The sequence below is a fragment of the Struthio camelus genome, chromosome 28, assembly GCF_040807025.1.
Source record: "Struthio camelus isolate bStrCam1 chromosome 28, bStrCam1.hap1, whole genome shotgun sequence".
In the NCBI taxonomy this organism is placed as follows: domain Eukaryota; kingdom Metazoa; phylum Chordata; class Aves; order Struthioniformes; family Struthionidae; genus Struthio; species Struthio camelus.
In genome coordinates, this window is record NC_090969.1 from 304,516 (window position 1) to 332,427 (window position 27,912).

A 27,912-nucleotide genomic window follows, 5' to 3' on the forward strand; every position below is an offset into this window, starting at 1 on the left:
GAGCGGCCCGTGGGCGGCTGCGCTGACGGCAGCGCACGCAGCTCCGCACGCGGCTCACGTGCTGGCGGGGCCTGAGCAGCCGGGGGGGGCGGTCAGAGGGGGCGGACGGGGGGGCAGGCGCGCCGGCGGGGGAGGGGGAGCGCGGAGCCCGGGGCCCCGCGCGGACGGGGGGGTCTGTACAGCGGGTCCGAGTGGCTCGAGAGGTGCCAGCCCGTTTCGCGGCCCTGCGGGGGGGGCGGCTGGGGCCCCCCGCGCCCGAGCTGGGGGCGAGGGTATTGCTGCTGCCGGGAGGCGCGTCCCGCCCCGCCGCGGCTGAGGTAACATGAGCGTCGGTGCATGGAGCGGAGGGGGGCACCGAGCCCCCCCGGCACCCCGAGGCGCCGCCGCCGCCGCCGCCGCCGCGCCAGCCGGGCACCCGTCCCCGAGCCTTATTGCTTCGTTAATGGTGGCGGGGGGCGGCGGGGGCCTCACTGCCGGCCGGTCTCCTGCTCCACCTTGACGGCGCCGCGGGGAGGCTCCGGGGGGGCCGGGGGGCGCCGCTCGGCCAGCCCGTCCTCGAAGTCTGCGGGAGAGGCGGGCCGGGGGTCAGCGCCCGGCGGCGGCGGCGGGGGGCGGCGGACTCCCCCCTCCGCGGCCCCCCCGCGCTGCTCACCTGCAGCCGGCGCCTTCCCCGGCGGGCAGGGGCTGCGGCCCCCGGCCCGCTCGTGCGACACCAGCCGGGCCAGGCGCAGCCCCTCGTCCATCAGCGTCTGCTGCAGCAGGTGGCGGCTCCAGAGCCCGTGCGGGGGCAGCCCCGGCCCCGGGCCCAGCTCGGCGGCGGGCGGCGGCGGCGTCAGCCGGGGGCAGGCGGCCGCCGCTGCGGACACAGGCCGGCAGTGGGCGGCGGGGTCGGCGCGGCGGCCGCGCCCCCCCGCCCCGCCCCACCCGCGACGGGGCTCCCACTCACCGCGCGCGTGGCCGTCGGGGCTGTCTGCGGCGTCCTCGTCCAGGCCGGCGCGGTGCGGGGCCGCGGGCGGCTCCGGCGGGCGGCTCTGCTCGCCGGCCTGCGGCGGGAGCGAGCGCGGCCTCAGCCCTGCGCGCCGCCGCCCGCGCGTGGGCGGGCGCGCGTCCCCCCCCCCCCCCGCGCGCGCGCGCGCACCCACCTCCTGCTTGAGCCGCTTGGCCGCGGGGGCGGCGGCGCCGTCGTCGGGCAGGGCCCTGCGCGGGGAACCGCTGCGTCAGGCGCGGGGGCGGCGGCTCCCGCCCGGCGCCGCCCCCCGCCGGCAGCGCCCCGACGGGGCGGGCCGGGGGCGGGGGGCGCCGGAGGGGGGCGGCCCCGGCTCTCCCCCCCCCCGCCCCCTCCGCGACCCGCTCCGGCGGAAAACCGGGGCCGGGCGCCCCGCGGGCGGACAGGCGGGGCCGCCCCACGCGTGGGCCGGGCGCTCACCTGGCGCCGCGGAGCGAGGACAGGTAGGTGCTCTCGCGGGCCACCTGCCGCGACAGCGAGAAGAGCTCGACGCGCCGCAGCAGCAGCGAGGGGTCGCGCAGGCAGAACTGGGCGGCCGCCTCGTTGATGATGAGCTGCGGGGCAGAGGCCGCCCGTGAGCGGGGCGGACGCGGGCCCAGGCGTCCGGCTTCCCACGCCCCCCCCCCCCCGCGTCCCGCTCCCGCGGCCGGGCCCCCCCGGCGGCGCCCACCTCGTGCAGGCTGAGCTGCTTGCCGTCGCGGCGCCGGGCCTCGCCGCGGCCGTAGATCGCGCTGTGCCGGCGGATCTCCTCCTCCTTCTGCCGGTCGCCGTCGTCCATCTGGAAGATGTGCCCCACCGCCTTGGCCAGCTTCTTGTTGAGCTTCATGAGCGCCCGCAGCTCGGCGTCGCCGCCGCCCCGGGGGCAGCTCTGCAGCAGCCGCTCCACGCTCTCCGCCACCGTCCGCGCCAGCTCGGGCTCCAGCGCCTCGGCGCCCGCCGCCGCCGGCTCGCCCCCGGGCGAGAACGGCGGAGCCGCCGGCTCCTCGTCGCCGCCGCCCTCCGACTCGGGCGTGCTGCGGCCCGGCCAGGACGGCGGCGCCGCCGACGGCGACAGCTTCTCGGCGGGCTCGGCGGGGCTGCGGGCCGGGGGCGTCCCGGCACCGCCGGCCGCCTTGCCCGCCGCCTCGCCGGGGCTGGCGTGCCCGTTGCTGAGCGCCTTGCGCCCGCCGGGCTCGGCCAGCTTGAAGAGCGGGATGCTGCTGACGGGCAGGGCGGGCACGGGCTGGCTGAAGAGCCCCGGGTTGGAGGCCCACTCGCGCAGGGCCTTCTGGAGGCGCCGGACGTGCAGGGGCTTGGTGGCCATGCCCACCAGCGCCATGATCTCCAGGAACTCCTCCTCGCCCGCCTCGCACAGCTGCTGCACGTCGTCGCCGCCTTGCTGGATGAAGGTCTCGTAGTAGCCCAGCAGGTTGGCGCGCTGCAGCACCCGGTACAGCTGCAGCTCCCCCAGGGTGCGGGGCAGGGCCATGGCGGCGGCGACCTGCGGGGCGGCCGCCCGTCACGCTGCGCCGCGCCGCGGGACACGCGCGGCCCCGGGGCCCCCAGCGCCCTCCGGGCCCCGCGCGTTCGGGGGTCGGCACCTGCCGGCGGACCGGGGCCGAGCGCAGCACCCGCCGTGGGGCAGGACACGCGACCGCCCCACTCTGCAGCCCCCGCGAATCGCCCTGTCCCGGTGCCCCCCGCCACGGGTCCCCTCCCCCCGGGTCCTCCTCAACCCACCCGGTCCCCCGTGCTCCGGCCCCGTCCAGCCCGGCCCCCCCTGCACCCCCGACGTCCCCCCGGTGCCCCTGCACCCCCGACGTCCCCCCGCTGTCCCGGCCCTGTCCAGCCCGGCCCCCCCTGCACCCCCGACATCCCCCCGCTGTCCCGGCCCCGTCCAGCCCGGCTCCCCCTGCACCCCCGACGTCCCCCTGGTCCCCCTGCACCCCCGACATCCCCCCGCTGTCCCGGCCCCGTCCAGCCCGGCTCCCCCTGCACCCCCGACGTCCCCCCGGCTCCCCCTGCACCCCCGACGTCCCCCCGCTGTCCCGGCCCCGTCCAGCCCCGGCTCCCCCTGCACCCCCGACGTCCCCCTGGTCCCCCTGCACCCCCGACGTCCCCCCGCTGTCCCGGCCCCGTCCAGCCCCAGCTCCCCCTGCACCCCCGACGTCCCCCCGCTGTCCCGGTGCCGTCCAGCCCGGCCCCCCCTGCACCCCCGACGTCCCCCCGCTGTCCCGGCCCCGTCCAGCCCCAGCTCCCCCTGCACCCCCGACGTCCCCCCGCTGTCCCGGTCCCGTCCAGCCCGGCCCCCCCTGCATCCCCGACGTCCCCCCGCTGTCCCGGTGCCGTCCAGCCCGGCTCCCCCTGCACCCCCGACGTCCCCCCGCTGTCCCGGCCCCGTCCAGCCCGGCCCCCCCTGCACCCCCGACGTCCCCCCGCTGTCCCGGCCCCGTCCAGCCCCAGCTCCCCCTGCACCCCCGACGTCCCCCCGCTGTCCCGGTCCCGTCCAGCCCGGCCCCCCCTGCATCCCCGACGTCCCCCCGCTGTCCCGGTGCCGTCCAGCCCGGCTCCCCCTGCACCCCCGACGTCCCCCCGCTGTCCCGGCCCCGTCCAGCCCGGCCCCCCCTGCACCCCCGACGTCCCCCCGCTGTCCCGGCCCCGTCCAGCCCCAGCTCCCCCTGCACCCCCGACGTCCCCCCGCTGTCCCGGTCCCGTCCAGCCCGGCCCCCCCTGCATCCCCGACGTCCCCCCGCTGTCCCGGTGCCGTCCAGCCCGGCTCCCCCTGCACCCCCGACGTCCCCCCGCTGTCCCGGCCCCGTCCAGCCCGGCCCCCCCTGCACCCCCGACGTCCCCCCGCTGTCCCGGTCCCGTCCAGCCCGGCTCCCCCCGCCCCATCGCGGTCCCGTCCAGAGCCCGCCCCGTCGCGGTCCCCCCCGGTCGCTCACCGCGGGCTGGAGGCGCGTGCGGCCGCTACGCCCGCCCCGTGCGCGGTGGCCGTGCGCCCCGGGGGGGGCGCCGGGGCATGGGCAGGCTCCGCGGCGGGGCTCGGGGGCGCTGGGGCTCGGGGGCGCCGGGGCTCGGGGGTGCCGGGCCGGGCCGGGCCGGGCGCGCTCGCTCCGCCGCGCCGCGCCGCGCCGCTTCTGCGCGCCGCCCACACGGGCGGTACCGTGAAATAGCAGCGGCCCCGGCTGCGCCGCGGCGTGGGAGGCCCCGGGGGCGGATCCCGCGGCTGCCGCCCCCGCCGAGCGCAGCGCGGGCGGCCGCGGCGGGGGGGGGCGGGGGGGCCGCGGGCAGCCGCCGCCGTCCCCCCCTCCCCCCTCGGGGCGGCAGAACCGGGGGGAGCGGCACCGCCCCGCCCCGCGGACGGGATGCGCCCGGCAGCACCGGAGCGGGGGCAGGACCCCCCCCGGGTGGACCGGCCGGACGGCATCCGCGAGACCCCCCCACCCCCCCGCGGCCCGGCCCCAGCACCGGGCCCTGCCCGCTCCCCGCCGAGCCGGGGGTGGGGGGGCCGCGCTCGCCCCTCCCCGGCTCCTACAGCAACGCGGCCGGGGCCTCTCCCCCGTTATCCCGGCGCCGCCCCGGGAGCCCCGGCCGCGGCAGCTCACGCCCGGCGCCTCAGGAGACGCGCTGCCGTCAGTAGGCTCGAGGGTGAACAGCGGCGGGGCAGAGGGGGATGGAGGGGCTCGGCGCGGGGGGGGGGGGGGGGGGGGAACGGCGGACACTGCCAGCCCCCCGCCCCATCTCCGGCCCCGCCGCGGCTCGGGCGCTATTTATACCGCGCGGCCCCGGCGCCTGGCGGGGCTCCAGCCGCCCCCGCGCCCGCCTGTCCCGGGAGCGGCCCCGCCGCCCGCCCCCCCCCCGACCCCTCCATCCCTCCCGGGCCCAGGCGTCCCGCGCCCGCAGCACCAGAGCCGGGCGCGGCCCCCTCCCCGCCAGGGGCCCAGGCGTCCCGCCCCCCTCCCACGGCCAGCCCCCGCCCCCCCCGCGGACCCCGGCGTCCGGCGCGGCAGGGCCGTTCCCAGGGCCGCCGCTGCCCCCGGCTGACGCACATCCTCCGCCCACGGCCCCGCCGCTTCCCGGCTCCGCCGCCCACGGACCCGGGGGGGGAGAGGAGGGGGGAGGCCGCCCCAGCCCGCTGCCCGCCCCCGGCGGGGCCGGGGACCCCGGCGTCCTGGCGCCCCACGGGGAGGGGCCCAGGCATGCGGGCATGCGCCTCCCCCCCCCCGAGCTGGGGGGACCCGAGGGGCCCCGGGGGCGGTGTCGGGCTCTGCCGCGGGGAAGGGGCGGCCGCTCCCCCCCCCCCCCGCGCGGGAGCCCCGAGGGCAGCGCTGCCGCGGCGGCGGCGGCGGGGGGGGGGTGGGGGGGGCAGAAGAAAAGGTCCTTGTGTTCGAGGGCGAAAAGACACAAACGGCGTCGGCGGGGCGGGCGGGACCGCGCGGGCGGTGGCTCCGGCTCCGGTTCTCCTCCCCCCCCACGGGCGGGGCGGCTCCGCGTGGGCGCGGGGCACAGAGCGGCCGCCCTTAACCGTTGCCTCCCCCCGGGACCGGCGACGGCCGGGCCGGGGCTGCGCAGGGGGCGGCACCGCCGCCCCGACGGGGCGCTCGGCCCCACGGGGGCCGCCCCGTCGCGGGTGGGCAGGGGGCGGCCCGGCGAACCGACACTCCTCGGGGAGGGGTGGGGCGGGACAGGCGTCGCCCCACCGAGACCCTCGCTCTCTGCCCCCCCCCCCCCAACGGCCGGAGCGACCCTACAAAAACAATGCGGTGCCGCCTCCTGATAGGTGGAGCCGCGTGTCAATCAGGCGCGAGGGGCGGGAGGTAGGCCGGGCGCTGATAGGCTGAGCGGCGTGCCTGTCGGAGTCGTTGCTAAGGCGGGTCTCGCGGTTGCTATGGGCCCCGCCGGCCCTTGGATTGACGCGAGCCCTCGCTCGTCACCTTGGTAACGGAGGGCGGGACCAAGGCTGGTTCCTGCCTGGCCTGCTCTGATAGGCTGAGAGCTCTGTCAGTCAGCGCGGCCGGAGGCAGCGGGGCGGGGCGCGCACGCGCGCGGCTGCAGCGTCCTCCGGATGGGCTCCCTCAGCCGTCACTCTGCGGTGACGTCACGCAATCCCCGCGCTCCCGTTGGCCGTCTGCTGGCCCATCCCGGCGGTTGCTAGGGCGGCGGCGGAAGCGGAAGTCGGCGGAGCGGCCATGGCGGGAGGGATGAAAGCGGCGGCGGGGCGGCGGCGGCGGCTCCTGGGGCCGCTGTTGCTGCTGCTGCTGCTGCCGCCGCCGGGGGCCGCAGGTGCGCGGGGCGGCGGCCTGGGGCTGCTGGGGGCGGCGGAGCGGGGAGCAGGGCGGTGATGACGGCACGGAGGGGGAGCCGGCTGGCCCTGACGTCATGGGGGTCCCCGGTGGGGGGAGGCCGGCTGCTGGTGATGTCACAGCGGGGCTCAGGGCGGCGGTGTTGACGTCAGGGGCGGGGAGCCGGGCGGCGATGGCGTCATGAGGTAGCCAGGTGGTGGTGATGGCGTCACGAGGCAGCCAGTTGGCGGCGGTGACGTCACTGTAGAGCAGCGGGGCCCTTGGCCGTTTGTGCAGAGAGCTGTTTCGAGCAGGAGCGGGGTCTCGGCCCGCTGGTCCTGCACCCGCTTGCTGAGGCAGGGGTGACGTTCGCCCCACAGCCTGCTGGTTTCCCCCATCCTGCCCCGTCTGCTCCCAGGCTGCAGTTGCAGCTGCTCCCCGCAGCCGTCCTGGCTCTGAGGCAGTGTTTGCACCTCTCTCCTGTTGCCCAAAGAGGTGCTGAACGGTGCTGGCAGCTCCCTGGGCAGTGTGACTTCGCCAGGCTTGGCCCGCTGGCTTTTTCTGCTCAGAAAACAGAGATTAGACCAGGCAGTTGTGAACTGGGTTTCACAGGAGCTGTGGCCTGTCTCTCCCGATCAAGAAGAGGGTGGGATATTGGGCTGAAAGTGATGTGACTGCTTCCCAAGTCTATTAAACCAACCCAAACCTGGCCCCAGGGCAGCCTAGTGACCGAAGGGAGCCCTTCATTGGGGTACCAGCAAAGCAGAGCTGAACCGTGCAATGTGTTGGGAGGAGCAGAGCTGTTTAGCAAGGGAGTTAAGCAGCCCAAGCTGTGTGCAGCCCCAGTTCAGCAAATGAAGCAGAAAGGGTTGTCAAGCATTTGCTGCTTTCCCCCTCGGTCCCCTTAGAATAGCTCTTCTCAGGAAACTGAATGTTATTCTGCTTTCAGGTAATTACATTTCTCTTCTAGCTCGTGCTGGCTGGTAAATAGTTGCAGCACATTATTCAAACAACCACTGCAACCTGTGAATTCATCAGTCTGAGCCAGCTCGGGGAGGAGGCATATTTATGCCTCTGGGGAATAGGCTCGCTCTGGGGAGCCTGTTAGCAAGACACATGCTCTTCAGCAAAACTCTCCCCGGGTGCTTCAGCTCTTGTGTGTGAAAGAAGGGTCTGGTGCTGTGAAAGAGACTTGCTAAAGGAATCTGGGCTTTTGGATAGCTTGTTGTCCAGACCTGTCTCATAGGAATCAGGAACCTAATTCACCCTGACACCTTAGCTCATGCAGAAGGCAGGCTTGGATTTAGCTCTTCTCTGAGCTAGGGATGGCTCTAGAATGAGGAATTTTACTGGAAAGAGGAATAGGGGAAGAGTCTCTGCTGTTCCTGGTAATCCCAGGAACAGATATTCCAGAAAAGAGCCAGCCAGTATATTCATTCCAAGGAAAACAGAGAAAGGATTTCTATTTTTCCTACCCAGGGTATAATTATGTGGGGGAACTCCTGCAAGAGAAAGGGGACCCATGCGTTTTGGTGGGAGGTTGCTCATGTTGAAGCATACAAGAGTAGATGCCTCATGTTTGGTTTGTGTTGCTAAATCCCCTTTCTCCTGCTCTGTGAAGATGCCAAGGAATCAGTCATACCACTCCAGGAGGGTCATATGTGCAGTCAGTCAGCTTCCCACCGTTTCTGTTATACCAACACGCGAGTCCCGCAATGGCATGACATATGGACCAGGATGCAGGTGAGAGAGGAGAAGGCAGGTTCTCTTAGGGGGCTGAGCCCCTCCTGCCTTTCCAGCAGCTGTGGCAATACCCCCCCGGGTTGCTTTCCTCCCCTTCACAGATCCGGATCAATAGCAGCAGGATGATCCGAGTCATCCAGGTGGACAGCGAGGAGGAGCTGAAGGAGCTGGAGGAATTCAACATGTGGAACTTCTTCTCTTCCTTCCTGAAGGAGAAGCTGAACAACACCTGCATTGATGTGGATCTCTACAGCAACAAAACCTGCCTGAAGGTTGAGCTGCTGGAGAATGGCACCACGTACTGCGTCATTCTCTTCCGATGTAGGTCTTGTTGCCTGTGGGAGGATTTGCTGGGCTGGGAGGTGGGTTTGACTGTGCCAGGATGCTCAAGGGGGCAAGGAGGACCTGGTACAGGCCTCATGGTCTGAGGGCTGGCAAGGCTGGTCCTTCGCTGGATAGCAGAATGGCTTGGAAAAAGAGGAGCATGCCCCATCCCATGGGATGTAAAGTGGGGGGATGGATGGCTCTGCCCCTTCTCAGGTGTTTGCCTTGGACACTGTCCCTTTCCAGCTCTTGTGGCAGTGTGGTAAGCTGGAGCTTGTCACAGAGGGCAGCATGCCAGGATGTCCCTCAACCTGGATTTGCTCTCTTTCCAGGGTTTGACCCTAAGCTCTTCCTGGTTTTCTTCCTGGGCCTGTTGTTGTTCTTCTGTGGGGACATGCTGAGCAGGTGAGACACCTCCTTTTACCCTCTGAGCTGGGGGCTAAGCTGTGCTAGGTTTGCAGGGTAAGTTTTTTGCTTGCTTGCACGCTGGGGAAGGGGGAGCCAAACAGCAGAGTATATGTCTGTCTGCACTTGGGTGCCCTGCCTGATTCTAAAGGTGAGGGGTCTGTGGGGCTCTGCACAGCTTCTCTGGGTTTCCAGGATGCAAGGTGTCTTTCCAATGGCACTGGCTGTTGGGGTAGGCATTCCCTGGCTGGCTTTGGCTGCCTGCAGACTCTCCTCTCAAAGGGCTGCTCCCAGCAGGTGTGTTTGCGCACACGCATCCTGTCAGCTGTAAAACACCTTGTGTGTGTGTGTGATTTCTGCAGGAGCCAGCTTTTTTACTACTCGGCCGGGATAAGCGTTGGCTTGCTGGCCTCGCTGCTCATCCTCATCTACATGATGTCCAAGGTCATGCCAAAGGTGAGTGTTGGGCTCTCTAGAGACTCCACAGCAGCCAGGCTGGTCTGGAGGTGTTGGATGGCAGCAGCTGGGGCTAGCTGGTACATAATAATCCTTTTCACACCTGCACAGGTGTGCTGGTGAGAGTGCTGGAGTACCTGGCTTTGGGGAGTTGGATTGTGGGTCTGGCTTTGCATGCAACAAGGTTTGGCAATTGGGGGGAGCGGGTATAGCCACAAGGGCCCTCTAGCCGCCGCCTGTCCTGATTCTCCTGTCTCCTTTCCTAGAAAAGTCCTGTTTACTTCCTGCTGGTAGGAGGCTGGTCCTTTTCCCTCTACCTCCTTCAGCTGATCTTCAAGAACCTACGAGAGATCTGCAAGTCGTACTGGCAGTACCTCCTAGGTGAGTGTGGGCCCTTCAGACTTGCGGGCTCATCAGTCTGTGCGACTCCTCCCTGGAGCTGCAACATGCTGGTGAAAGATGCTGAGGCTTCTTGCCCTCTTCATTGCCACAGATACTGCCCTGGTGCTGCTGTGAGAGAGAAGGGCTCTAGGGCTGGGTTTAACTGCAGCTCTGATAGATGTTGCTCAGCAAGCTCCTTTCAGGCAGGGTTGAGCCAGTGCTGTGAGAGTGCCTCTACGCTGGTTCCCTCCCGTCTGATCCCTGTGCTCTTCTGCAGGCTACCTGCTGCTTGTGGGCTTTGTGAGCTTTGGTGTGTGCTACAGATATGGCCCGCTGGAGAACGAGCGCAGCATCAACCTGCTCTCCTGGACCCTGCAGCTCCTGGGCCTGTTGCTGATGTACTCAGGCATCCAGATCCGCCCCATCGCCTTGGCCTTGGTGGTCATTGCCATCTGCACCAAGTACCTGGACTATCCCTTGCAGTGGGCCTACGCTGCCTACAGGTGAGGGCTGCTAGCTTCACCTGCTTCCCAGCCATTGCCTGGCCCAGGCGAGCTGCTAGCAGGAGCCCAGGTTGCAGGAGCAGGGCATTTCTGCTGGGGTTGGGGCCTGGGGAGGGGTACGCAGTGAGGGGAGGGTTGTCTCCTCTCGCCCGGGATGTGTGGGGAACAGCTCCTCATGGCTGGGAGTCCCCCTCAGGAGTAGGGTGCAGAGGCCAGAAGGACGTGCTCTGCTCTTTTTCTGCCAGTAGCCCTTGCCCCAGCTCTCCTGGGGGTTTGAACCTGTGGTGGGGGGTCTTGCCCTGGCTGGGAGGGCAGTAACTGGTGCTGCTCTGCTGGCAGGAGAGTGCAGAGCGCCAGACTCGGGCCGAGCCCCCCTCGCCTGCTGACAGAGGAGGAGTACCGCGTCCAGGGCGAGGTGGAGACACGCAGGGCTCTCGAGGAGCTGCGAAGCTACTGCAATAGCCCAGATTTCTCTGCCTGGGCTGCAGTCTCCCGCATCCAGTCTCCCAAGAGGTAACTTCTCATGGCAGCACACTCAGGGCGGCTGACCTGCGCCCCACATGCTTCTGAGCGCAGGGGTTGCATTGTGCATGCCTCTGAGGTGAAAGGAGAGCAGGGCTGCCACCCCCAGCTTTATAGATGGGGACACTGAGGCACAGAAGGCCTGTGACATACTGAAGGCAGGGCATGTCACAAGGGAAGGGGCAGAACAGCTCTCCCAGTCGTGGCCTGACCTCCTCCATGTTAGGCCACTTCTCAGCCATGGCTCTGCCTGTGTCTGAGCAGGCACGGAGGGAGGTGGTACGCTCTGCCACAGCACTGCTGGGCTCCATCCGCAGTTCCACCCCACGGACGGGGGCTCAGGTTGACAGGGCGCAATCTTGTGCATGCTGACAGCGTTGCCACACCACATGGCTGAGCTGGTGTGCCAGGGCGCTGAAACTATCCCTGGCTCCTGTGCCAGAGGTTCACAGGGAACTGTCGAGCATGTGTGCAACATGCTGCTTTGTGGCTTCTTTCTAGGTTTGCTGACTTTGTGGGTGGCGCCTCTCACCTCACCCCAAATGAGGTCTCTGTCCACGAGCAGGAGTATGGCCTGGGCGGTGTCTTCCTCGAGGACCAGCTCTTTGAGGAGGAGGATGACTCCTTCGATAGGGATCACATGAGCTACTCCCTGTCCCACAATCACCTGGATGCTGATTGAAGTCAGCTGCCCTGGACCCACAAGGGCAAGGGGCAGAACAGCTGTTGTTACCCCCACTCCCCTGACACCTGCAGTGCACATGGACACAGCCCTATCTGCAGCAGGGGTGAAACCATCAGCCAGGGCATGGGCAGAGCTGGCGTGCCTGTGCCTGGCATCTCAGATCCCATCCTGAGCTGGGCCATGATCAATGCTGCAGCAGAGCCAAACTGGGAGGAGGATAAGGGGAGCTGATGCCCCTGCCTTCCCCAGCCAGTTCCTGCCAGGCTGAGGCATGAAAGCTTTCAGCAGCACAGCCCTCAGCGCTGACAGCGGGTGCACAGGGAGCTGGTCCTGGGAGGTGACCACAAGGCCACTAGGGCCTACAGTGCTGACAAGACGTGGGATGCTGCTCTTGAGGGAGAGTGGACTGGAGCTGTCCTGGCTTTTGGTGTGCATGCGTGTGAGCCTCCTAGTATGTGAATGAGGTGGGCAGGGACCTCCCTCCCAGCCCCTTGGGCACTGTATTGACTCTGAGTGCACCGAGCTCACTGTCCCTCAGCATCGCTGCTGTAGCCAGCTGATGGGGAGCCCTCGTCCCCACCCTGTTGCCTCTGGACTGCTGAGCGCCCTTGCTCTGATGGAGTGCCTCTGTTCCTGCTGGGGTTTGGAAGGGAGTGAAAAGTCTGTCTCATGCAGATGCCTGTGGAGGAATGACGTGTACACGCGATGAACTTTGCACGTATCCTTCTGGTGTCTATGTGCTCAGCACCTGCCTGCTGTGAAGCTGCCTGTGGAGAGAGTGGCTTTCCAGATGCAGCAGGGCCTGGGACGTGGGTGAATTGCTCCTCTTCACACTGCTGCTTACCAAAGACACCCAAGGGCTCCAAGTGGTTCAGCTGCAACTCTGACTTGGTTCAAAACCCTCGTGGATACCAAAACCCCTAGTTCCTCCTGGGCGGAGACGTGGCTCTGCAGGTGCCTATTGCTGGTGGAGGGCTGTGTGTGGGCATTACCGACCTCAGGAGAAGGCCCTTAAGTTTGCTCGGCCCCCTGTGTGGCTTGCCCCGTCCTCCCCTTGCAGCTGTGATGCGGCAGCCCCATGCTGACAGCCCTGCGCTCGCTCTCGCTGTGCTTCCTTGTGCCCTCCTGTTTGCCAGGCAGTCCCTGGCTGAGGACCTGTGAATGTGCTTCCTTCTCCCTCGGCTGCTGTGTGTTTAGGTGCTGACAGCTCCTTGCCCTCCAGCCATCCCAGACTCCAGCTTTGGAGGAAATGTGAGGTGTTTACAGAGCCTGAGAGTCCCTGGGGGGCTCTTCTGCAGCTGGCTTGGAGGCCGGGAGGCCAGGCCGACTCCAAAGCAGGGCTGCTGGCTGCCTCCCAGCATGGGGCAACTCCTGTGCTTCCTGCGGCGGCCTATAAACGCCCCGTGTGAAGTGGCTGTGGCGCAGGTGAGTCTCCCAAGTGTGCTGGGGCTCCGCAGGTACTGCTCTCTGCTGCCATCCCCCGTACTTGTGGGGACTGTCCCTGCCGCGCTCCTCCCCAGCTGGCGTGGGGCAGAGGGATTGACCCCGATCGTACTTGCTCCTTCCCTGCACCAGGGAGGGGGCTCTGCTCCCTGGCAGCCAGGCTCTGTTACAGACTGGTCCTCGGCCGCCTTGAAGCGCAAACGTGGAGGGGACGCCCCAGTCTATGCAACTTTCTAAGCAATAAAACTGCCCTGCTGTAGCCTTACCGCCCAAGAGGCTGCTTCTGTTACCCTCAGCCTGGCTCCCGCAGCCCAGCCTTTACCTTGTCTCAGTGTTATTGCCTCCCTTTGGCTACGAGAGGAAGGGGGAGGGATCCCCAGCGCTCCCTGGGCTGCTTCCTCCAAGCAGCTGTAGGCATTTTTGCTGTTGGTGTGTGTCTGTGCCAGGTTCGCTCTCCTGCCCTTGCCGTGCTTCCATCCCCGCTGTGGTGTGAGCAGCCTCTGCAAGCAGCCCGGCACGCCTTCCTGCCCGCGCGCCGCGGCTCTTCTGTCCCCTCCGTGTGCTTAACACAAGTTGATGACTGAATTATTTTTTTAATAAAGGTGTATTTTGTAGGTGATGAGACCTCATTTGTCCGTCCCCCAGTGACCCCAGGGTGCGTCCTTGGCCGTGGCCTGGCGGTGCACGGGAGCTTGCTCGGCCGAGGAGGCTGCGGGGCGCTTGGGGGGTAAGGAGCGGGCGGCTGGGAGACAGGTGCCGGCGGAGGGCAGGATGGGAGCAGAGCCAAAGGCAGGACGGGCCCTGTTCTTGCCAGAAGCCTTTAATGCTCTGGGGAAACGGCAGATTTCTCTGCACAAGCTGCAGTGGTGACTCTGTTCTGCTGAGGGCAGATGTCTTGCCCCTGCAGAGCAGCCCAGGGCGTTCCCGGCCCTGCCAGCCCCTGTACCTTGCCCCGGTTTCCCGGAGCCCTGGAAGGAAGCTCCCTTTGTTTGCTCGGCTGCAACTGAGTTTGCCTGCTTGTTCCTGCTATGAAGTGTTGCTGGGGGCGGGTGGGAAGTGCCGCAGTAACGGCCCTGCCGGGCTGAGCCCACCACACGGGGTCCGGGCCGGGGGCAGGCGGGCAGCCTGGCATCACTTCCCAGCTCACCACTGCGCCGCCTGCCTCAGTCTCCCTGTCTGTGAGCTGTGAGCGGTCCCAGCGGAGCAGCCCTGTCCCTGGGCCGTGCCCGGGGGAGGTCCCTGCGTGGGCCAGCCCTGGCCAGCGCCTGCGGGGCTGGGCCGGGGCAGCCCTGGCCAAAGCCACTCCAGGAGCTGCTGCCGACAGGGAGGTGAGTCGCGGAGCCCCTTGCTCGCAGCCAGGGGTGCCCAATCCCCCCGGCATCCCGGGCTCTGGCTGGGGGCCCCCATCCACGGATCCCACATCCCGGGGGGCACCTCCACCCCACGGGACCCCCACCCCAGGGGCACAGGGAGCTCTGAGACCCACAACAGTGGGGTGATGGAGGTGAGCCTGGGCTGCCCTGGAGTCCGGGGGGGGGGGGGCTCTTGCTAAAGCACCCCCTACCCATGGGTGCTCAGGCTGGGGTCCCTCGCCCAGCAGAGAGGGGGTCCCCGTGCAGGTGCCCAGCTCCACAGGAGGCTGCAGGGACCCACAGGCTCCTGTGGGTCATGTCCCTGTTGGAGGCTGCTGCTAGCGGGGGAAATGGTGGCCTCGGCCACCTCTGCCGCCATCCCCCCGTTCACCCTCTCCTGCCCTGCCTGCTCGCGGCTGACCTTTCCCCAGGCGCTGATAAGCAGGGCTGGGTTTACAGCCCCGCGCAGAGCGTGTGCCCTGGCTGTAAAGCGAGGCTGAAGGTCTGCAGGGGATCGTGGTTGCTCTATAAAAGGCAGGTGAGGGACTGTGCCCTGGGGCGGATGGCGGTGGGGGCAGCCAGCACGCTCTCCGCTCCGCCGGCCCCGGCTCCCCCCTACCAGGAAGGAGGGAGGAAGCGGAGGCTGAATTCATCCGTGCTGCAAGAATAGGGCCCAGGTGTGGGAGCTTCCTGGCCAGCCCCCGCGCTTCCCACCCGCCGCAGCCGGCAGAGCCCGGTGTCCCGCTGCCCCGCAGCCTGGGTCCCCCAGCGGAGCGCGCTGTGCCTTGTCCCCGGCCCCGAGGGCTGCCCGCACCCACGCGGTGCCTGGGGCAGCTGGGCGCGACGGGGACCCGGCGCCACCGGCTCCGGTGGGGGGGACAGTCCCAGCTGCATCCTCCTGGCGGCGGGCCGCATCCTGCCCCACCCCGCGCCGGGCTCAGCTGGCGCTTCGTGCCTTGGCGTGCACGTCTTGGCGCGTCCGTGCCACCCCGGGCAGCCGGGGCCTCGGCGGGGAAGGGGCTGCTGAGAGCCCAGGCGTCCAGGGGGCTGGAGGGCCGGGGCCTTCGCGTTCCCGCGGGCTGCAGCCCCCTTCGCTCTGCCCCCAGCTGCCCCAGAGCCGGCCGGTCATGGAAGCCACGGCCTCGAAGCTGAGCGCCGCGGCCGTCGGGGACCTGGTGCTGCTGGACCCGCTCACCGAGGAGTCGCTGCTCCACGCCCTGCAGGAGCGCTTCCGGCACGAGGACATCTACGTGGGCAGCGGGCTGGGGGGCGCGGGGCGAAGGGGTGCGGGACGGGGAGGAGCTGCTCGGGGTTTGGGATGGGGGAACAGGGGGCTGGGGATGGGGAGAAATGGGGTGCAGGGGTTGGGGATGGAGAAACAGTGAATGTGGGTTTGGGATGGGGAGGAGGAGGATGCAGGGGGTAGGGATGGGGTAATGGGGATTGGAGGGGGGAATGGGGTGCAGGGTTTGAGGATGGGGAGACGAGGGGCACAGGGAGTTGGGATGGGGAGATGGGGGGCGCGGGGTTGGGGATGGGGAGATGGGGGGCACAGGGAGTTGGGATGGGGAGACGAGGGGCACAGGGAGTTGGGATGGGGAGATGGGGGGTGTGGGGGTTGGGGATGGGGAGATGGGGGACGCGGGGGTTTGGGGATGGGGAGACGGGGGCACAGGGAGTTGGGATGGGGAGATGGGGGGTTCGGGCCGGCTCCTCGCAGCCCCGCACGCACGGCGGCCTCCCGCCCGCAGACCTACATCGGGAACGTGGTGATCTCGGTGAACCCCTACCGGTCGCTGCCCATCTACACCCCCGAGAAGGTGCAGGAGTATCACAGCTGCAACTTCTTCGCTGTGAAGCCCCACATGTGAGCACGGGGGGGGGGGCGAGGGGTCTGTGGGGTGCCCCCCACCCCGCCACGGGCGTCGGGGCCTGGCGGAGCCGCCGCTTCCCCTCCGGCCCCTCTCTGACCCCCTGGCCCCCAGCTATGCCATCGCCGACGACGCCTACCGCTCGCTGCGGGACCGCGACAGGGACCAGTGCATCCTCATCACCGGCGAGAGCGGGGCCGGCAAGACAGGTAGCGGCGGGGGGCGGCGGGGGGCGGCGGGGCGGCCGGGACCCCCGCGCTGACGGCCCCTCGCCGCAGAGGCCAGCAAGCTGGTGATGTCCTACGTGGCGGCCGTGTGCGGCAAGGACGAGGAGGTGACCAAGGTGAAGGAGCAGCTGCTGCAGTCCAACCCCGTGCTGGAGGGTGAGCGCCCCGCGTCCGGCCCTGGGCTCGGCTTGGTCCCTGCGCGCGCGGCCGCCTGACCCCTTCCTCCTCCTCCTCCTCCTCCTCCTCCCGCAGCCTTCGGCAACGCCAAGACCATCCGCAATGACAACTCCTCCCGATTCGTGAGTGCCGGGGGGGCGGGCAGGGGGGCCCCGCCGGGCCGCCTGCCCTGAGCCCGGCCCCCTCCCCAGGGCAAGTACATGGACGTGGAGTTCGACTTCAAGGGCGATCCCCTGGGAGGCGTCATCAGCAACTGTGAGCGCGCGCTGCGGCGGCGGGCTCGGGCGGGCGTCCCGGCCCGCGCCCCTGCTGACGCTCGCCCCCTCCCCGCAGACCTGCTGGAGAAATCCCGCATCGTCCGGCACGTGCGGGGCGAGAGGAACTTCCACATCTTCTACCAGCTCCTGGCCGGCGGCTCGGCCGAGCTGCTCCGTAGGTGCCGGCGCGGGGGCGCGGGGGGCCGGAGCGGGGCCGCGGCTGAGCCCCATCCGTCCCGTCCCGTCCCGTCCCCCCAGGGAGGCTGCAGCTCCGCCAGGACTGCCGGCACTACGAGTACCTGAACCGCGAGGGCTCCAGCCTGCCCGGCATGGACGACGCCGCCAACTTCCGCGCCGTGCAGGTGCCGGGGGCCGGGGGGCGGCACACCGCGGCCCGTCGCCCCGGCCCGGCCCGCTGAGCGGCCCGTCCCCGTCCCCAGGACGCCATGGGGGTCATCGGCTTCTCGCCGGCCGAGGTGACGGCGCTGCTGGAGGTGACGGCCGTCGTGCTGAAGCTGGGCAACGTGCAGCTCAGCAGCTGCTTCCAGGCCAACGGGATGGAGGCGTGCAGCATCCCCGAGCCGCGAGGTAAGGAGGGGCCGGGGGGGCCGGGGGCCCGGCCTCGGCCCCCTGCCCGGCCCCGGCACCGCCGCCTCCCCGCGCAGAGCTGGAGGAGATCGGCCGGCTCATCGGGCTGGACCTCGGCGCCCTGGAGCGGGCGCTGTGCTCCCGCACCGTGAAGGCCCGCGACGAGATGGTGCTCACCAGCCTCAGCGTTGCCCAGGTGAGCGGGGGGCGTCCCCCACCGCTGCCCCTGCCCGCCGCCCGCCCGGAGCCCCCGCCGAGCCCCTGCCCTCCTCTCCCCAGGGCTACTACGGGCGGGACGCGCTGGCCAAGAACATCTACAGCCGCCTCTTCGACTGGCTGGTCAACCGCATCAACACCAGCATCCAGGTGAGGGTGCGCCGCTGGTGGGGACGCCCCCGCCCTGCCCGGCCGCGGCTCAGCGCCCAGCGTCTCCCCAGGTGAAGCCGGGCCAGAGGAGGAAGGTGATGGGCGTCCTGGACATCTATGGCTTTGAGATCTTCCAGGTGAGCGGCGGGGCGGCAGGCGGGTGGGACGCGGGGCTGGGGACCCGGCTCAGGGTCCTTCTCCTGCAGGACAACGGCTTCGAGCAGTTCATCATCAACTACTGCAACGAGAAGCTGCAGCAGATCTTCATCCTGCTGACCCTGAAGGAGGAGCAGGAGGAATACGTGCGAGAGGTACCGCCGGGCCGGACCGGGCCGGACGCGGCCCCTCGGAAGCGCCCCAGACGGCTCCGCGCCGCAGCCCTTCCTCGCCCCGCTCCCCGCCGGGAGCGCATTCAATGGCAGGAAGGCGGGGAGGGATTCGGGATCCCCTTCCCCGCAGCCGGACGTCCGGTTCCTGCCCCGCATCGGCGGGGGGGGGCCAGGGGGACCGTGCTGCTGAGCCCCCTCTGCTCCCAGGGCATCCAGTGGACCCCAGTGGAGTTCTTCGACAACAGCATCATCTGCAACTTGATCGAGAACGTGAGTCGCTTTCCGCCGATGCGCGGAGGTGTCCGTGTCCGTGTCCATGCCCGTGCCCATGCTCGTGTCCGTGCCCATGTCTGTGTCCGTGTCCATGCCTGTGTCTGTGTCCGTGTCCGTGTCCATGCCTGTGTCCGTGCCCGTGTCTGTGCCCGTGTCCATGCCTGTGTCCGTGTCCGTGTCCATGCCTGTGTCCATGCCCGTGTCTGTCCATGCCCGTGTCTGTGCCCGTGTCCATACCTGTGCCCGTGTCCGTGCCCATGCCCGTTTCTGTGTCCATGCCCGTGTCTGTGTCCATGCCCGTGTCCATGCCTGTGTCCGTGCCCGTGTCTGTGCCCGTGTCCATGCCTGTGTCCGTGTCCGTGTCCATGCCTGTGTCCATGCCCGTGTCTGTCCATGCCCGTGTCTGTGCCCGTGTCCATACCTGTGCCCGTGTCCGTGCCCATGCCCGTTTCTGTGTCCATGCCCGTGTCTGTGTCCATGCCCGTGTCCATGTCCATGCCCGTGTCTGTGTCCATGCCCGTGCCCGTGTCCGTACCTGTGCCCGTGTCCGTGCCCATGCCCGTTTCTGTGTCCATGCCCGTGTCTGTGTCCATGCCCGTGTCCATGTCCATGTCCGTGCCTGTGTCTGTGTCCATGCCCGTGCCCGTGTCCGTACCTGTGCCCGTGTCCGTGCCCATGCCCGTTTCTGTGTCCATGCCCGAGCCCATGCCCCAGCTCCCCTCCCTTGCACCGTGCCCAGTCTGGGCTCGGCAGATCCAGCAGCAGGCCGGGTGCAGGGCACTTGGTGGCTCTGGGATGGGGCGGCTTGGGGTGCTGGACGCCGGGGTGAGGGTGCCCGTCGCGACGCAGGGCACGAGCGGGATCCTGGCCATGCTGGACGAGGAGTGCCTGCGGCCTGGCACGGTCAATGAGGACACCTTCCTCGCCAAGCTGGACCAGGTCTGCGCCCGCCACGAGCACTACGAGAGCAAGGAGACGCAGAACGCCAAGCGGGTCACCGACGCCAGCCTGCCGCCCCGCTGCTTCCGCATCCGCCACTACGCCGGCAAGGTTCGCGCCGCGGCGGCTGAGCCGTCCCCGGGGCTTTCCCGGGACGGGGCCCCGGACGGCCAGATTCAGCCCTCCGCTGCCTGCCCTCTGCTCCCTGCCCGAGCCCGGCGGGCGGCCAGAGCCCCGGCGCTGATGCCGTCCCCGCTGCCAGGTGACCTACAACGTGACGGGCTTCATCGAGAAGAACAACGACCTGCTTTTCCGGGACCTGTCGCAGGCCATGTGGGCCTCGCAGCACTCGCTGCTGCGCTCCCTCTTCCCCGAGGGCGACCCCCAGAAGGCCTCCCTCAAGCTGCCCCCCACCACCAGCTCCCAGTTCAAGGCCTCGGTGGCGACGCTCATGAAGAACCTCTACTCCAAGAACCCCAACTACATCAGGTAGGAGCCGCCAGGGTCCCGCGCCCGGCCGGCGCCTGGGCTGCTCCCACGCGCCTTCGCCCTCCTCCCAGGTGCATCAAGCCCAACGAGAGCAAGGCGGCGATGCTGTTCACGCCGGAGCTGGTGCTGGCGCAGATCCGCTACCTGGGGCTGCTGGAGAACGTGCGGGTGCGCCGGGCGGGCTACGCCTTCCGCCAGCAATACGCCCCCTTCCTGGAGCGCTACAAGATGCTCTGCAAGAAGACCTGGCCCCACTGGGCGGGCAGTGAGAGGTACGGCGAGGGGGGGCTGCAGTGCACGAGGGGCTGCAGTGCACGAGGGGCTGCAGTGCACAGGGGGAGCGTGGTGCACAGGGGGAGCATGGTGCACGGGGGGAGCGTGGTGCACAGGGGGAGCGTGGTGCACGGGGGACCCCGCTGCCCGTCCCCCTGGTGCGGGCAGGACTGATGGCCCCAAGTCGCATCGCGTCCCTGTCGTGGCGCAGGGCCGGGGCCGAGGTGCTGCTGGCGGAGCTGCCGATCCCGGCCGAGGAGCTGGCGTACGGGCACAGCAAGCTCTTCATCCGCTCGCCGCGCACCGTGAGTCCGGGGAGGGCGCGCGGCGGGCGCTGGGTCCGAGCGCTGTGCCGGCCCCGCCGTCGGCCTGGTGCGGGGGTCCGGCCCCGCTCCGCGCCCCCAGCCCTCGCCCTCGCCCTCCGCAGCTCTTCGACCTGGAGCGGCGGCGGCAGGAGCGCGTGGCCGAGCTGGCCACCCTCATCCAGAAGACGTTTCGGGGATGGCGGTGCCGGGTCCGGTTCCAGCTCATGCGCAAGAGCCAGATCCTCATCGCCGCCTGGTTCCGGGGCCACGCGGTAACGGGGGGCCCGGCCGCGCCGCACCGCGCTGCACTCCCACCCGCCTCCCTCCTCGGCCGGGCCGGGGCAGGCTGCGCGCCGGCGGCTCGGGGGCGCCCGCTCACCCCGGCTCTCCCCGCTGCAGCAAAAGCGCCGGTACCAGCAGATGCGGCGGTCGGCGCTGCTCATCCAGGCGTACGCCCGCGGCTGGAAGGTGAGGCCGGCACCACGGCGCGGGCACCCGGGGCCGGCGGCTCTCCCGGCGCGGCCGGGCCCCCGCGCTGCTCTGGGCCGGGCTCGTCCCCGTCCTTCTCCATCCTTCTCCATCCTTTCGTCCTTCTCCATCCTTCTCCATCCTTTCGTCCTTCTCCATCCTTCCGTCCTCTCCTGCCTCTCCTCTTTCCCTCCGGCTCCCTATGTGTGTTGGTGTTTCTCCCCGCCTCTGGGCTCCTTTGGGCTCTGATCCTTCCTCCGCAGTCTCGCAGGCTCCTTCGGGAGCTGAAGACCCAGCGCCGCCGCCACCAGGCCGCCAGCACCATTTCGGCCTACTGGAAAGGGCACCAGGTAACGGGGCCGGCCCCGGGGCCCGGCGCCGCGCCGGCCGGCCGGCCGCGCTCTCCTGGCGAGCTGCCTCTGTCCTGCTGTCCCTCCGCTGTGTCCGGGCTCTCCGTCTCGCTCCCGCCCGCTCTCGGGCCGGGGCGGCCGGCCGTCCTCTCCGCACGTGTCCGCGGGGCAGCCGGACGCCCCGGCGCCCAGCCCCGGCCCCGCTGACGGCCCCGTCCCGCCGCAGGTCCGCAAGGCGTACAAGAAGTATTTCCGCTCCGGGGCCGGCGCCCGGCTGGCCAACTTCATCTACCGGCGGCTGGTGAGCGGGGCTGCCCCGGCCGGGGCAGACGGGCACGGCGCCCTGCAGCCCCGGCCGCGCTCCCGACGGCCCCGCGCTCTCGCCCCAGGTGCAGCGGTTCCTCGCGGGGCTGCAGAAAAACCTCCCGCCCCTGGCGGTGATGGACCGGACCTGGCCCCCGGCGCCCTACAGCTTCCTGGCCGGCACCAACCAGGAGCTGAAGGAGATCTTCCAGCGCTGGAAGGTGGGAGGCGCCGCGGGGGGAGCGGGGACGGGGTCGGCTCCGGCTCCGGGGGGTTCGGTGGCACCGCTCGTCCCTCCCCTCGGCAGTGCAAGCGGTACCGGGAGCAGCTGACACCGCAGCGGAGGGCCCTGCTGCAGGCCAAGCTCTGCGCCAGCGAGCTCTTCAAGGACAAGAAGACGCTCTACCCTAAAAGGTGCCGCCTCAGCCAGGGTTTCGGGGATGGCCGGGGGCAGATGGGGGCATGGGGGCAGCTGGGTGCATGGAGCAAGGGGTTGCACAGAGCAGGTGGGTGCATGGGGGAGGTGGGTGCATGGGGCAGGTGGGTGCGTGGAAGGAGATGGGTGCATGGGGCAGGTGGGTGCACGGGGCAGGTGAGTGCATGGAAGGAGATGGGTGCATGGGGCAGGTGGGTGCATGGAAGGAGATGGGTGCATGGAAGGAGATGGGTGCATGGGGCAGGTGGGTGCATGGAAGGAGATGGGTGCATGGGGCAGGTGGGTGCATGGAAGGAGATGGGTGCATGGAAGGAGATGGGTGCATGGGGCAGGTGAGTGCATGGAAGGGGATGGGTGCATGGGGCAGGTGGGTGCATGGAAGGAGATGGGTGCATGGGGCAGGTGGGTGCACGGGGCAGGTGGGTGCATGGGGTGAGGTGGTCGCAGGCCCTGCGGGGCGGCGGGCGGCTCACGGCCCCCCCGTGCCCCCAGCCTGCCGCAGCCCTTCCAAGGTGAGTACCTGGGGCTGACGCAGAACCCCAAGTACCAGAAGCTGCACGCGGTGGCCAAGGACAAGCTGGTGATGGCCGAGGCCGTGCGGAAGGTGAACCGAGCCAGCGGCAAGGTGGGTGCGAGCGGGAGCGGGCGCGGGGCGGGGGCCGGCGGCGGGCCGGCGCGGAGCGCTGACGGCCGCACCGGCCCACTGCAGACGGTGCCGCGCCTGCTGCTGCTCACCACCGAGCACCTGGTGCTGGCCGAGCCCAGGGGTGCCCAGCCCAAGAGCGTGCTCAGCCTGGGCGACATCCGCAGCGTCTCCGTCACCCGCTTCTCCGACGGCTTCCTGGCCCTGCACCTCAAGGAGGTACGGATGGGGGGGGCGGGGGGCCGGGGGGCTGGGGGGCCGGGGGCTGAGCCCGCTGCCGCCCCGCAGACCGCGGCCAGGGGGGCCAAGGGCGACGTCCTGCTCGTCAGCGACCACCTCATCGAGCTCGTCACCCGCCTGCACCAGACCCTCATGGACACCCGGGCCCAGGCCCTGCCCCTGTGCATCGCCGACCAGTACGGGGGCGGGGCCTGCTGGGTGGGGCGGGGATTCGGGGGCGGGGCTTGCCCGGCTGGGTCTCTTGGGGGCGGGGCTTGCAGGACTGAGTCTCCTGGGGGTGGGGTGAGGCTCATGGGGGCGGGGCTTGCAAGGGTGGGGCAGGGGGTCCTGGGGGCGGGGCTTTGCCTGGATGGGTCTCCTGGGGGTGGGTGGGGCTCAGGGGGCGGGGCTTTGCATGGATGGGTCTCTTGGGGGTGGGGGGGCTCAGGGGGCGGGGCTTTGCATGGATGGGTCTCCTGGGGGTGGGGGGGCTCAGGGGGCGGGGCTTTGCATGGATGGGTCTCCTGGGGGTGGGGGGGCTCAGGGGGCGGGGCTTTGCATGGATGGGTCTCTTGGGGGTGGGGGGGCTCAGGGGGCGGGGCTTTGCATGGATGGGTCTCCTGGGGTGAGGCCAGGCTTAGGGGGTGGGGCTTGCAAGAGTGGGGCAGGGGCTCCTGGGGGCGGGTCTTTGCGTGGATGGGTCTCCTGGGGGCGGGGCTTTGTCTGGATGGGTCTCCTGGCGGTGGAGTGGGGCTCAGGGGGTGGGGCTTGCAGGGGTGGGGCAGGGACTGTGGAGGCGGGGCTTGCAGGGGCGAGGCTCTTGGGGGTGGAGCCTGCTGGGGCAGGGCTGGGATTGGGCACAAGGAAGGGTGGGGAGGGCAGAGCTGGGCCAGGTGCTGATTGGTGGAGGGCACCGCCCAGGCAGCTCATTGGGTGGGAGGTGGGGTGGGGCGGGGCCAGGCATGTCCCACCCCACTCAGGGCTCCGCCCCCCACCCAGGTTCTCCACCCGCTTCCCCAAGGGCGACGTGGCCGTCACGGTGGTGGAGTCGGCCAAGGCGGGCGGCGACGTCCCCGTCTGCAAGAAGCGGGGCAGCCACAAGCTGGAGGTGCTGGTGCACTGAGCCCCGGCGCGGGGCCGCCGCTGCCGCGCACCCATTAAACAGAGCTGTGCTGGTGTCGCGCGTGTGACAGTGACGCTGCCGGGGCCCCCTCTGGCAGGGGCGCGGGAGGCGGGCGACGGGCCCCGCCGAGCGCCCAACCGCGGCAAGCCCTCGGCGCGTCGCAGCGCCGGTTGGAAGGGCCCCAAATCCCGGCGGCTTTTCCCATCAAGTGCTCGCTCCACCGCAGGAGCGATTTCTGCGCGGCTGCGGGTGGGGGGCAGCGTGGGTGGCCCTCGGCACCGGCCTGTCGGCGCCGGCTCTCGCCTCTCTCACCTGCAGCGTCGCCCTGCCCCGGCACAGCACCCCCTTTGCACCCCTGATGCGGGATCCCCTTTGCACCCGCTGGCTCGGGTCCCCCTTTGCGTCCTGGGAACAGCATCCTCTTTGCATCCCCAGCGTGGGACCCCCCTTTGCACCCCTGATGTGGGATCCCCTTTGCACCCCCTGGCTTGGGTCCCCTTTTGCACCCCTGGCACAGGACCTGCACGCCCTGGTGCAGGGCCCCCTTTGCACCCCCGGCTCAGTGCAGAGCCTCCCGGGCACGTGCCGGCTCCAGCCCCACTCTCCCCCGGACCCCCACCTCCTCTGGCCGGGCCGGGGCGCTTGCCAGCGGTGCGGCCCCCCGCTGCGCCCCTTCGCTGCGGCCGGGCCCCAGCAGGGAGGTGCCGCGGCAGCCCCGGCCCCCGGCCCGCTCAGCTCCTCCGCTCGCCCAGCTGCGGCCCCTCTGCCTGCCGCCCCTGCGCCCTGGCCCCCTGCACCACTCGCCAGGCCCGGCCCCCCGTGCAGCTCCCCAGAGCCCGGGCGTCCCCGCAGCCCCCCGCCGCCTTTGCTCTCCTGCGCTCATCACGCTCTCGGAGAGGGTTTTTGTTCCTGTCCCTACGCGTCACCCTGTTAACTCTGAGAGCTGACAGCTCCCCGTCACGTCAGCGGCAGCAGCAGCTCCCAGGTGGCCCTCGGAGCAAGCACTGCGGTTCGTCGTCTGCGGGGGGCACGTGCGTGCACGCGTGCCGGGGCGCTGGGGCCGCGTGTGCACGCGTGTGGGATGTGTGTGTCTGTGGGGGGGCGGGCACTGGAGCCGTGTGTGCGGGGTGTGCGTGTGCACGTGTGCAGGGTGTGCGTGTGCATGGGGGTGGGGTGTGCAGCAGGGCCACATGTGCATGCGCGCAGGGTGCGCGTGTGCGGGGTGTGTGTGCACCCACATACAGGGCACATGTGCACGCACCTGGGCTCTGCGTGTCCGTGGAGGGGGGCGTTGCGTGTGCTGGGGCAGCATAAGCGTGCACGCGGGGTGTGTGTGTGCGTGTGATGTCCCGTGCCCGTGCGCGAGCCTCGCTGCAGCTGGGAGCGGGCGCGTGGGGCCCATGTCTCCACGTGCCGGAGCCGCGTGGCTGCCAGCGCCCTCCCCATTTCCCCGCCAGCGGGGCCGCGTCCCCTCCCCGTGCTGGGACCCCGCAGCCGTGTGCGGACAGGGACGAGAGCCGTAAACAAACCCGCCGCAGCCCGGGGCGCTGCTGCGCTTCGCAGCTGCGTGGCGCTTGGCCCCACACAAGTAGGTGTTATTAATTAATTAGGCTGTCTCTGGCCCAGCTCCCACTTAATTAACGTCGGTGGCTCTGCAGATGCGGCCCCGCCACGGGCTGCAGCGCTGGCCGCCGGTGCCTGGACGCCTGTTGCTTGGTCCCGAGTCCTGGCTCTCGCAAGGCGCCCCCCCCCCCTTTCCCCCTGCTCCTTTTTCTCCGCTTTTTGGCCATCGCTGCAGGCCCCGACCTCGGGGCCCCACTGCCACCGCGCGCGGGGCGACGCTGCTGTACGACCCAGCAGTGGCGGGGTTTGCTGCCCCTCCGCACAGCGGGTGCAGGATGTGGCCCGGGGCGCCGAGTGCAGCAGCACCGGGAGGGGGCCAGAGCCCCCGGCACGGCCCCGGCTGGTCGCGGAGGGGCTGGCGGGCGTCGCGCCCGCGTGTGCCTTTGTGCACGGGTGCAGATGCGGGCGCCTGGCTCGGGCGAGCCCCGTTACGGTGCTCGACCTGGAGCCTGGCTGCAAAGCGAGCGCCGGCAGGGCAGCGGGCGTCGCGGGGAGAGGACGGGGGGCTGGCACGGCTGCAGGGGCTGCGGGGGCTGCGGGGGCTGCGGGGGCCGGGGTTTGCCCGAGCTAGGGTAGGGCGGCGCGGCAGCGTGGGCGCGCTTGTGCCACAGCGTGCCGCCGCGCGTGCAACGGGTGCCGGCGCGGGTGGGCGGCTGCGGGTGGGGGTGCCGGCCCCCCGCCGGCCCCCATTGGCGGCTCGCCGCTCGCCCACCCACGCCGTGCCGGGGCAGAGCCCCCTATTTAAGGCGGCAGAGCCTCGTCTCAGCAGCAGCGCGGGAGGCTCTGTCGCTGAGGGCTGAGCAGGTCTGCGCGCCCTGCCGGGGCGCCACCGGGTATTTCGGGGCCGGGGGCGAGGCTGAGGCGGGCGCAGCGGGGGGGGCGGCCGGCGGGACGGGGCGGTGGGAGCGAAGGCGCCGCTCGGGTTTGGGGAGGGCTGGGGGGTCCCGGGGAGCAGGCTGGCGAGGGCGAGGGGAGGCGCGTGCAGCGCCGGCGCGGGCACGTGTGTGCAGGCGGGCGCTGGCAGGGCGAGCGTGCGCGCCCAGGCCTCCCGCCTCCGGGGTCTCGGCGCGGTCCACGGAGGGGTCCCGCGCCAGCGGCCGCCCCGCGCTCCTCGCCCGCCGCTGCCGTCGGCTCCTCTCGGCGCTGCCGGGAAACGGTGCAGTTCGGCCGGCAGTTACCACGAGGGGTCCACGGGCCCCGCCGCCCTCCCCGAACCTTGGCGCCCTCCTGCCGCCTTTCCCCGCTCCCCGCCGCCGGACCCCCCCGCAGCCGGCCCGGGCGCACCACGGAGCGGGGAGACGCCTGATCCCGGGACGACAGCGCAGGGGGCTCCTGCTGCCGGGGCCGGCCAAGGGTGAAGGGCGCGGGGATGCGGGGACATGGGGGCACAGGGATGCGGGGACATGGGGATGTGGTGGGGGGGACCTCGGGATGCAGGACGCGGGAATGCAGGGACACGGGGACGTGGGGATGCAGGACGTGGGGATGTGGGCAGGCAAGGACTTGGGGACATGAGGATGCAGAGATGGGGGCCACGGGGATGCAGGGACGTGAGGATGCGGGGGGGGGACACAGGGTGGCAGCGTGCCCTCCTCGCCACAGCTGGTGTCGGCGGGTGGCCCTGACCACCCCCATCCCCTTCCCCCCCCCAGCTGCTGCCCGTCCGCGATGAGGAGCTGCCTGGTGCTGGCCGTGCTGCTCTCGCTGGCGCTGCGGCTCTCCCACGGCCACGGCGCCCCCGCCAAGGTAGGGAGACCCCAGCCCGGCCCCGCTTGCCGCTGCGGGAAAATCCCGGGGCTGGGGGGGGGACCCGGGGGGGGGGTCCGGATGGCAGAACCGGGGCTGAATGCGCAAACGAAGCCTCGGTCCCTGAACGCCCCTTACCTGGGGCGGTGGGCGCAGCGCCCAGAGGGGCGGTCGGGCCGGGGAGCGGCGCGGGGCCCGGGGGTGCCGCTCTCAGCCCGCCCCGCTTCCCCGCAGAGGGGCTCCGGCTCCGGCTCCGGCCCCGACCCGCCGCCCCCCGCTCTGCCCCGGAGAGCCCCCGGCAGCCCGGCGGCCGCCTTCGCGGCCCTGCTCCAGCGCCTGCGAGCCGAGGAGGCCGGTGAGCAGCGGGCGGCGGGGCCGGGGGTGGGCTGGGGGGGCCGCTGCCCGCCGCCCTCCGGCCGGCACGACCGACCCCGCGCGCCTCTGCGCCTTCCAGGTCCCGGGGCTCCTCAGAAGCGTAAGTCCGGCTCCCCCGGGCCGGGCCGGACGGTGCCGGGCCGCGGGGGACCCCGTCGGGGCGGCGCTGACGGCGGCTCTCTCCGCAGGGGACATGCACGACTTCTTCGTGGGGCTCATGGGGAAGCGGGCGGCGCAGCCCGGTAGGTCGCCGGGGCCGGGGCCGGAGCCGGAGCCGGAGCAGGGCCGGGCTCGGCGGCGGTGCCGATCTGCCCCTCGCCCCCCAGGAGCCCCCGCGGACGGGCACCGGGCGAGGCGGGCCGCCCCCGGGGACGCCGAGCCGCCGCTCCGCGCGCGCTGAGGTGCGGCCCGACGGGACGGCGATGGGCTCCGCCCGCCGCCCCCCGGC

General features: G+C 70.8%; 4 protein-coding genes across 14 annotated transcripts; 3 read left to right on the forward strand and 1 right to left on the reverse strand.

Moving 5' to 3' along the window:
- Nucleotides 1-323: 323 nt before the first annotated feature.
- On the reverse strand, nt 324-4,028 carry NAB2 (NGFI-A binding protein 2). Its single transcript, XM_068921509.1, has 7 exons — nt 3,931-4,028; nt 1,677-2,486; nt 1,427-1,560; nt 1,143-1,197; nt 947-1,043; nt 653-856; nt 324-562 (listed from the first exon to the last, which is right to left on the reverse strand). The coding sequence occupies exons 2-7, from the start codon at nt 2,472-2,474 to the stop codon at nt 468-470; spliced, it is 1,383 nt and encodes a 460-aa protein (XP_068777610.1). The 5' UTR covers nt 2,475-2,486; nt 3,931-4,028; the 3' UTR covers nt 324-467.
- Nucleotides 4,029-4,325: 297 nt separating this feature from the next.
- NEMP1 (nuclear envelope integral membrane protein 1) lies at nt 4,326-13,346 on the forward strand. Of its 4 annotated transcripts, none has more exons than XM_068921519.1 (9): nt 4,326-4,636; nt 7,892-8,013; nt 8,115-8,334; nt 8,670-8,742; nt 9,105-9,198; nt 9,465-9,579; nt 9,857-10,082; nt 10,422-10,595; nt 11,106-13,346. In XM_068921519.1, the coding sequence occupies exons 1-9, from the start codon at nt 4,354-4,356 to the stop codon at nt 11,284-11,286; spliced, it is 1,488 nt and encodes a 495-aa protein (XP_068777620.1). In that variant the 5' UTR covers nt 4,326-4,353; the 3' UTR covers nt 11,287-13,346. The 4 variants fall into 4 exon arrangements, with proteins under 4 accessions (XP_068777620.1, XP_068777622.1, XP_068777623.1 ...); XM_068921520.1 differs by lacking the exon at nt 4,326-4,636 and adding an exon at nt 6,119-6,271; XM_068921521.1 differs by lacking the exon at nt 10,422-10,595.
- A 357-nt stretch (nt 13,347-13,703) lies between these two features.
- Nucleotides 13,704-23,776, forward strand: MYO1A (myosin IA). Of its 8 annotated transcripts, none has more exons than XM_068921512.1 (30): nt 14,018-14,060; nt 14,516-14,622; nt 15,191-15,334; nt 15,836-15,951; nt 16,070-16,164; nt 16,234-16,338; nt 16,435-16,481; nt 16,551-16,614; nt 16,693-16,791; nt 16,875-16,978; nt 17,057-17,204; nt 17,282-17,400; nt 17,484-17,570; nt 17,642-17,707; nt 17,777-17,881; nt 18,107-18,169; nt 19,022-19,222; nt 19,374-19,600; nt 19,672-19,872; nt 20,085-20,178; nt 20,301-20,450; nt 20,578-20,646; nt 20,910-20,996; nt 21,223-21,297; nt 21,386-21,520; nt 21,607-21,713; nt 22,228-22,360; nt 22,445-22,597; nt 22,667-22,794; nt 23,597-23,776. In XM_068921512.1, exons 3-30 carry the CDS (start codon nt 15,212-15,214, stop codon nt 23,718-23,720), a joined length of 3,225 nt encoding a protein of 1,074 aa, XP_068777613.1. In that variant the 5' UTR covers nt 14,018-14,060; nt 14,516-14,622; nt 15,191-15,211; the 3' UTR covers nt 23,721-23,776. The 8 variants fall into 8 exon arrangements, with proteins under 8 accessions (XP_068777615.1, XP_068777611.1, XP_068777617.1 ...); XM_068921513.1 differs by having other exon boundaries at nt 14,043-14,060; nt 14,544-14,622; XM_068921510.1 differs by lacking the exon at nt 14,516-14,622 and having other exon boundaries at nt 13,744-14,060.
- A 3,235-nt stretch (nt 23,777-27,011) lies between these two features.
- On the forward strand, nt 27,012-27,864 carry TAC3 (tachykinin precursor 3). Its single transcript, XM_068921114.1, has 4 exons — nt 27,012-27,089; nt 27,324-27,444; nt 27,544-27,564; nt 27,653-27,864. The coding sequence occupies exons 1-4, from the start codon at nt 27,012-27,014 to the stop codon at nt 27,862-27,864; spliced, it is 432 nt and encodes a 143-aa protein (XP_068777215.1).
- Nucleotides 27,865-27,912: the final 48 nt, after the last annotated feature.